This window comes from Athene cunicularia (genome assembly GCF_003259725.1).
Source record: "Athene cunicularia isolate RWA chromosome 3 unlocalized genomic scaffold, athCun1 chr3_part1, whole genome shotgun sequence".
NCBI classification, from domain to species: Eukaryota; Metazoa; Chordata; class Aves; order Strigiformes; family Strigidae; genus Athene; species Athene cunicularia.
In genome coordinates, this window is record NW_020799097.1 from 50024342 (window position 1) to 50033713 (window position 9372).

General features: G+C 41.2%; 1 protein-coding gene across 3 annotated transcripts in view; it reads right to left on the reverse strand.

Annotated features, from left to right (window-relative positions):
* The window catches only part of SESN1 (sestrin 1), a 42381-nt gene that overhangs the window by 8475 nt on the left and 24534 nt on the right, over positions 1-9372 (reverse strand). Inside the window, exons 2-3 of one of the 3 annotated variants that reach the window (XM_026845136.1) lie at positions 1138-1203; positions 22-222 (exon numbers count right to left, since the gene is read on the reverse strand). In XM_026845136.1, the coding sequence (XP_026700937.1) occupies positions 22-195 (174 nt within the window). In that variant the 5' untranslated portion in view covers positions 196-222; positions 1138-1203. The other 2 variants (XM_026845139.1, XM_026845138.1) reach the window with 2 other exon arrangements.

Below are 9372 nucleotides of genomic sequence, written 5' to 3' on the forward strand. Positions count from 1 at the left end.
CTACTTTATGATCCAGCATACCATTATCCCGATGTAGTGTCGGTAATGAAGTGGGAGTGGACCATCCATTTGCAGGAGATAGTGCTGAGTTTTTAGAAAGCTTTCAAGATACTGTGGGTGGAAAACCATCACCAAGGTAACATTGTCCAGTCGGCCCAGCGTGGCGAAAGAATCTGCAAACAGCGTGTGCATCATGGCGTCTTCGTTTCCCACTTGAATCGTCTGATTGAACAGAAAGAGTAAGTAGCAAGATTGCCTATAAACTACCAAGAGGAGTAAATAAATATATTACCACAGCAGCCAGAGGCCCCAGTGGAAGGAATTACGTTATAAATCTATTAATGGCATTAAATCAGTGCACATAAGGCAGGGCACAAATTCCCTTTAATACCTCTCATTTAGGAGATCACAAGTGGTTGTATCAGCAAAAGGAGATTTTTGGCTTTATGCTTTCCTCTTGTACAACACCGACTTCTTATTTTTAAGTCTCACCCTAATTTTTTTGAATGCCCCAAATTGATCTTAGTTTATTATAACAACAAAAAGATAGTTGAATAATCATCTTTACTAAGGAAAAAAAGGGAGAAAGAAGTAAAAAGCTAGCTAGCTAAGATGACAAGAAAATAAAAGGAAATTGAAACTTAAGGCTCTAAAATTCCTAGAAAACCACAGGCCTATTACTAACTTCTCTGCTCCAAATTCTCTTACCAGACAACCAGGAGAGAAGCACTAGAAATGCTCAGCCACAGCACTCTGAAGCTTCTCGGATTATTCCAAATGGTAAAGGCAGCTCAAGAAAAAGCAAATCCAGAGCAGGGGGGCAGGTGCCTTGTGGACCAGTAGGAAATTACATCCGGATGTTCACAAGGAAACAGACACTCTTAAAGAAAACAGTATTGTGTTTCTCTTATGCTAGATAGCAGTACAGGAGGGATCATAACTATTCCAAAGCTCCCCAGGGCTCCTGCTGCTTCTGTACACTAGAACTGCAGCCAAAGTCTCACCGGGACTGAATGTGATCGCGACTGAAAATGTTCTGCAGCTCAGCAGCTGTCCTGAAACCAAATGTGGGTTACTTCTAAACGGGTGTTCCTTAAAAGCATAAAGTTCACTGTGTACTTGAAAACACTACCACACCTCCTTCTCGGGGATGAATCTGCTTGGTCCGTGTCCCAGTGGTCTAGGAATTCTTATTCCAAGTTCCTAGAAAAGAAATTACACCATCTCAGCATTTAGTTATAAACAGCTTTTTAGCTGTGGTTGCAAAAAAGAAAAGAGTTCTCCATTCAGAGCTGGGCTTATTTGGGTACTCGTGGTACTCTCACATGAGTACTTTTACTAGTACCATTTGTACAAACGCAAATCATTTTATACAAGTGCTTTATAATTAGCCACACTTGTTTACAGTGTACTGCCCCATTCCAGCAACAAAAAGTTCCACAACAAAGGCGCTGCCAACCGAAGAAAACACACACAAATTTATATGCACACGCACACTACAACCTGGTTCACAGAAAATTCTGCATAAAGCATATTTTGGCAGGGTGTCTAGGACAAGGAGTTCAGTACATAGCCGGCTGCTGTGTGGTTATGCCACTGATACAAAACGAGACTGATGTGTGTGTGTGTGTGTACATCCGCAGTACGCCAGCACATAACACTGTGCATCTGTCAGGAAATGAAACAGCTGTAACCCTAATCAGATTTCTTTTTCCCAACCTCAAAGAGCTCTTAAACTGCTGAAAGTACCTGATCTACATTTGCATCTGCTTTCTTTTCAAGATAGGATAAAAAAAAAGCTATTCACACTGGGAGGGAGGAAGGGAATTTTGCTCAATCAGAGCAGCAGCAGCCACATCCTTGCACACACCTCTGCAGACATGCTGCCTTGCAGGTAAGGGAGGCTGGATACCCCTCCAGCAGTTCCCTACTTGCCCTCTCCATCAGCTCGATGAAGTTTTCTGCCGGGCCTATGGCACCCTGGGCCCTTTGTGCAGCCAAGGAGCAAACTGCATAAAAGACTTGGGTGCATTTGTGTCCTGCCTGCTAAACTGTTCCCTTTGGAAGGGTGGGAGCCATGGATTCAAGGCAGCTTCTGCATTTGGCACGCAGCAGCCCTCAGAGAAGGCACTGCAGGGGCCATGGGGAAGGTACCAAAGCAGGACACAGCCTGACCTCCCACATTCACATGTGCCCACCTCCCCATCGCTACAGAGGCTCACTATCTGCACAGCACTCCCTGCGAAACGGCTCTCCTGAGGGGATTACTCCCCAAACAGCAGCGTGGCTTCCCCAGGAAAGGTGTGAGCCCTGCCACCCCAGGCAGCTCCCAACCAGGCAGCTGATGGCACCGTGCTCTTACAGATGGGGGGAGGCCTGGGATTAAAGCTGGGGATGGAGCTGAGTGCTAAACACTAGGCTGTGTATCAACTAATGGTTCAGGCTCCTTATCTGTTCCCTCTCCCCTGGTCATCTTTTAGAACACATCCATTGCCTCCATTCCATAGCCCAAACCACTATTTTCTGACGATACCAACCCTATCTGGATTCTCAACTCAGTTTAAATGAATAAATACCACGTACTGAGCCAGGTCAAGCCACACAGAGCAGAGGGGCACCTTCAGCTGTTTTAAGCCTCATGAGCAAATGAAGCCCCTAAAAGCTGCCTGCCCCATGCAGTTTTTAAACTTTGCTACATTTTCCCCACATTAGCTAAAGGCTGTTATAAACAAGCACTACTGGTCACACTTATTATTGCACTTTTTCTGTCTTTAGCTGAGGTTTCTATTTGCACAAGTTCACTGTAACAAGAAGTAATTTTATTAATCAGTTACTGTTCCCTGAACTTTCCCCTAAGATTAGAAACCAGCTCAGAGAGCCGGAAACAATCAGCGCAGGTCTAAACCAGAACTACTAAAGCCCATCAGACTCTGTCAGCTTCCTTAAATTGTAAGTCAGATGCCTTCATTTCTCAAGTCTGATTTGGATAAAGCGAGATCAAAGGGCAGCTCTTACTACCAGTCTTTTCACATTCTCCCTGGGACAGTAAAGTTTGTGATGTAGCTTTTTCCTGCTGAGGGTCACAACATTCAGAAATTTTGCCTGTCAGCCAAGTCTCTAGCAGTGTCACTTGTAGGATGGAATTTTATCTTAAAAACACCTTCTCTCCTCAAAGCTCTAGCACAGGTTCTTATCTTGGCTACAACTACACTAGCAAATTAGAGAAACATCTTACACCTAAATGACAGCAAGGGAAAAAAACCTGTATGCATCATTTAACTTAGCAGATGTCTGCTATTGTCTGCCAACTCAAGTACTCCAAGAGAAATACCTTGAACATCTATGTTTCAGTTTTCCTCTTTCCCAGAACAGTTACTGGAAGAAAAAAAAAAACAAGATTTAAGAACCAGAGATCAGCAGGCTGCTAACATATTTTGCCTCACAATCTAAAATACATCAGTATCAATACACTCCACATTTTTTTTAAAGCATACAGAGGTCAAACTGCTATGAGACACTGCCTGTAACAGATTACAATACTTAAGTAGTCAAACCCTCCCTGTGAAGTGACTTAAGAAGTTTTTTTGAGGATTGAGTAAATTGCTTTGTTTTCCCTCGGGAGAAGCAAGCATACCCCTGTAATCATGGCACCAGCCTAGTACTTGCAAAGCCTGCGTTTGAGTCTCTGTTCTGACAGAGATGTTGCAAAGGATTTGTGAAGATAAGCCTCAGTTTCCCATTTGCAAAATGGGGGTAAATATGTTTGTTCCAGAAGGTGCTGAGAAAAGAGATAAGGTTGTTGTCTTAAGGTGTATGTTTACCACAGTCATGACAGTTGTATAAATTCTGACCCATTAGAAACCTTCGGAAAATTGTTATTCTTCAGTTACGAGCCATGGCAGACATTTTAAAAACTGTTTTTCTCTATTTTAAAGAAGCAGCATTTAATCAAGTTCTCCTAGTACTTGAGAAATAGCCGGCATCTCTGGGTGCTCCCAGCATCCCAACATTTCAAATACTATATAGACAACACAGTAATCATTTTCAAAACAGTCCTAGAGTATCTTCCCTTTGTTTTGAATGTATTTCCACGCTCCATGACGCCCTTCACTAAGCTTCCATGTTCCAAATACACTTCAAGGAGGACACCTCTCCAGCTATCCTCTCAAAAGGCAAGACCTGCATCCTGACCAGCCACACCACCAGGTCTCTCCTGCATCTTCCTCCTAAGGCAGCACCTCACCTGGAGCAGTGACAAGCACTGGTGAAGCAGCCAGGGATAGGAGAAGCAGCAGTTGCAAGCAACCAATATTTATTCTGGTTATTACAAAAGTATAAGCAACTTTCATGTGATTCCAGACCACCAACCTGCACACTAGTGACCTACTTAGTGCTGTGTTTTCTCCATCAAACTTCTCTCGGCTTCTTTCCTCCTATTTTTTAACCTTGCCACACCACTTCCATTCAGTCTAGAAACTCTGCAGCTGAATACAGCTCCAAGCTCAGCAGAAAGCCAACCACAACTGAGGCTTTAGGTGCAAATAATACATCATCATCATCATAATAATGCATCAGAGGCACTCCATCTTCAAAGCCAGAACATAAAACTCAGACAGCTGCAAAGCTGAGCACCAAGGGTGGAACAGATTTCGCCTTCAACACACAGAAGCTCACAGCTAATGGAGGGAGAAGGTGGGCCTTGCCAGGTGGCAACCGACTCCCCTGCTCACCTTCCAGATATACCTTGACAGAGAAGCAAGACTTTAGTCACAGAAAGTCTGTTATCACTATGCTGGCAGCGATGACCTCAGAAATCACAGAAAAGCCTCCTTTTTCCCCTTCTATCATGTAACTTGTATTTCTGTACAGCTGCTATTATTATTTCCATGGGAACTATGTTCAACAGATACCTACCATTTCTGAATCTACATTCCCTCATCACTGCCATATCTGAGCACCTCATCTCATGTATTTAATTCATGCCACATTCCTGTAAGGTAGGGCAAGTGTATTTTCTCCCATTTAGGAAGAAATCTGAGAAACAGAAAGGCTACATGTCTAACAGAGGCTGCTACAGAAGACTGGTGGCTTGAGCTGAGATCTCTCAAGTCACAGACTGATGCCCTAACCTGATGTGCCTTTTCAGAGACCTCTCAGCCAGGAAATACATTTTATGCAAATGTACAGCAAGAAACAGCTCTTCAGAGCTGAGACAGAAGAGTTAATGAGACAAGTCTGCAAACTTAATTATATACTTCCCAGTTAGCATTCTCTCTCACCAGCCTGGCCCACTTAGTACATCCAACTCCACAATGACAACCAGACCAAAAATCTGTACTGCATTCACATATATGCTCAGAGGAGGCCACTCTAAAATCGCAGACATGTATCAGCCTCACTTACAGCTTTTCTCTATTTTAAGACTCTGTCAGTCAAGCCCACTTTTAGGTGACATTTTTAAGCAACTTGACAAAACCAGCATTCCTATCAAATTTAAGTAAAAGCTTGAGAGGGAAAATTGAACTGCAAATGCTTATAGAAGTACAACACGCATCACCTCTGCTGTCTGTCTGTAAGAGGGCATCATCTGCTTTGGTTCTGAACCTCTTTAAAATGAAGAAAAAAGTCACTTCTAAACAGACACCAAATATCAGAAATTCTATCTAGAAGTACTAAAGCAGAGTTAAGCTACAAGCAGAGATGCTGGGCCTCCAGAACAGGGACAGCTACCTAACCTTAGCTACAGCTCTAGCACCATAGTGCACCTAAAATTATTTTTTCAGACCCCTGTTCCTCCCCCACTACTCGCTCCTGGCAGCTGGAGCTCTGCCTCTTATCACAAAACCTCTTCCAAAACTCAGTTATCGTTTTGTCAGATGAGTATGTGGACTCTTACCAAACTGCTAATTTTCAGTCATTTAGGATTCATGAGCTGAGCACCAGCTCTGAACCACAATCTTCAGACTGCTTCCCTGGTGTTAGCACAGTGAGTCATTTTGCTCTCTTCAAGTACAGTCAGTACCAATATCAAATGTTACACCTCCCAGGGGGACTTATTTACATACTTAGTTAAGCCTCCTCTAAATGGCAAAAAGAATATTTTATCATAGACAAACCACAGGCAAAGTGAAAATACCGATTTACTTCAAAACCACATTTGGACTTACATCTTCAACTGAATCATCTGTGCCCTGATTAAGCACTAAATACTGCTAGATTCTAACAAAATTATATGAAAATCACATACAGTAATGTGATAGAAAACAATCTAAAGGAAGGAACCTGAGAAGGGAAATGAGTTTGAGGTGACCTTTTCTCAGAGGTAACATTTTCCTAGATAACCAGTGATCATTTTACATAATCTTAAGTGCACTCCTACCCAAGCTTACAGCTAAGAAAGGCACCATGAGCTGTGAGTTAAAAACTCTGCAACATAATCTCCTAGTAGAATTCAACCCCTGTCATGTGCCAGTGCTGAAAATTCAGCTTAGTATACTATGGAATGCATTTGAAGCTGACATTAAAAATACCCATTTAGAGCTTTATATGCTTATAGGTAAAATGTTGCAAAGCATCTAAGTGTCCAAGAAGCTTGCACTGCATTTCCAAGGGGCACTTTGGCACTAAGAGGTCTGGTGCTGCTTCTGCTTCACTGTGTCTGGTTCCTACTTCCCCTTTAAAGGTCACCGACAGCAAAACCTCACTGGTGGTGACACTGACAGGCTTCGAATTTGGAGTTTCCTTGTTTAGGATCTTAACGACAATGACTGGCACAACCGGCCTCACAGGACAAGTTTTTATCACCACACTGATACGTACACAGCTTAGAAGCCATATTTTCAGTTCTGCTAAATGCAGTAGCTACTGTAGTTTCCTTATCAGATGGGTAGCTTCTAGAAATGAAGGGATTAAGAAACAAAGACTAGTGATTAAATGAGATTCTCTTCCTACAAACATTAAAAAAAATATTCCCACAAATCCTACACCTTTTCTAAATGTGGGGCTAAGCAAAACTGTCAGTTTTTCCTATTTTATTAATCTACCTAATCCAGAAGTAGCTGCAATTGTGGTCTTCTCAAACAAACCATGATTCAGGCTAAAATGACAGAAAAATGACCTCAGAAAGTCTCATGTACATTTTTGCACTGGTTCTGTTTTCTGGGTATCTCAGAGTGTCATTCAACTGATGCACTAGACATGTCTGCACTTGCATGGATTTGAAGAACTGAGAACAAGTACTCCCCCTCTGCTACAAAGCACTTTGTTCCACAGACCTACCACTTTTCATTGGAATTAAAGCACAGCAAACGTTGAACTGTTTCTATTTCATAGAGAATACATTATCCTTATATGAATTTAAATACTTCATTTAAATATCGGTAAGTGTACTTTCTCTGAATGTCTCAGTCCTTTGAAATACCTGATTTTAAAAACATCCCCAACTAGTTTACGCGACTTGATACAAGACAGAAATCAAGGCAAGACAGTGTGTGCCCCAGGTCACACACCCTGTTCACAACGGCAAAAATAAAAGCAAAGCCCAGACTTCTCAGACTCAAAACACCTCTTCTCTGGTCATCTTCTAGGACAGAGCAGTAAAAGCAGGTCCAACTGGAGTAGTCTCAAGACACCTAAGCACCTAGTCTTCCCTCAGCAGTAAGAGATCTTCCTGAAGTGGTTTTGTGACACAACTGCCTAGAGACCACAACCCAATTTACTTTTGATATGAGCTCACTGAAACCAAGAGGCTGAATTTCAAGCATTAGTGCCTAGCTTTTCTGTGTGCCAATTCTGTAATGTATATAATGAAACAAAAGTATTAAAGGGCAAAGGACTTGTAAGGAACGTCTGCAATTTTCATGCTGTAAGCACTGTTTAAACACCAATAAATCAGTGACATGAAGGAAACAAGTTCAAACGTGACAGTTTGCATTATGTAGACTGCACTATGTCAAAGCAAAGTATTTTGTATCCAAGAGGTACTAGATCTACGCAAACCAGAAAAACACAAAATAGTTTCTGTGGCAACCTGCAGCAGTCTGAGGATTAACGATTTCATTTAAAACAAAAATCTTAACGTGGAGACACTAAGAAACCTATAAGAGATTCGCAGCAGTGTTTTAATTCCTGTCCAAAACAATGCTATTGACTTGCGTTTGTTTACAATTACAGCAAGCTCTCCTCTGTCAGAAACACAAGACCAGCCTCACTGTTTCAAAAGGATAATCCAAGTCTGTGGAAGAACGAATGAAACACCGGGCAATTCGAAGCAAAAAACTACTTAGGATGAGCCTAAAAACCCAGCAGAGACCAGCCTTTTTCCCTCCAACTGATGCCTGCCATGCCGGCAAAGACTCAAGGTATTTTATTGGATGTGTTGAGCATATTAATGTTTAGCTTGATAGTTTATTAAATCTAAGATATCTTTTGTGTCTGTTATGAAATAAATAATTACTTTATACTTTTAAGCTGCATGTATCCTGCTTGCCACTTCCTTTGCACATGATTAAAGATGTCTGACCAAGCCAATCCAAACAGGGATTGTTACACATCTCAGGGAAAAAAAGCTCTGAAGAATATAATGGTTTTCATTTGCTGCCATGTATAAATGAGGGAACAAATACTTTTTTCTAAGACTCTTTTGTGATTTTTAGATAACATAACCAGTTCTTAAAGTTGCTGATCTTATCTTCATGAAGGCCTCATTATAACAAATTCATTTTTTGCAGCATTAATAGAGATGTTCCTGGACCATTGCATTGAATTTCTAAAAAAATGAGGAGTGAAAACATCCTTCTTTCAGTATCTGAAATCTTTTCAACCCGCTTAATGAAAATAGCACTATAGTTCAATTGTTATTATTTAGTAGTGATTAAAGGATGTTGAAGGTTTTATGGCAAATGAATTATCAATTTATTAAAAATAAGGAAACCTTCAGATTTTCAGTTTCATGAATTTGATTGACTTTTCTATGTTAATTAAAAAAAAAAACCAAAAAACAAAAAACAAAAACCCAAAGAAACAAAAAACCCACACCACCAAAAACCCCCCTTCAATCTTCCAAGAACTCATACTCAGAAAAAGTGATGAAAAAGACAAAAAAGACAAAATGAGTAGAGAAGGTCAAAACCAGTTTTGGTGGTTTATGCTCTATCCAGGGGGAGTCTGTCTCTTCCTGAGATATGTTCACCAGCATGTCAACAGCTCACCAAAACTATCCATGGCAGAACTGAGCCGGGACAAGGTCATGGGACAAGATGCCCAACTGATTGGTAAAATGCTGTTGAAGTTGAGTGTCACTGCTTTACAATAACAAGTTTAAAAGAACCCATTGAAACCATAAATTACCATTTTATGTGAATATCTGTTCAA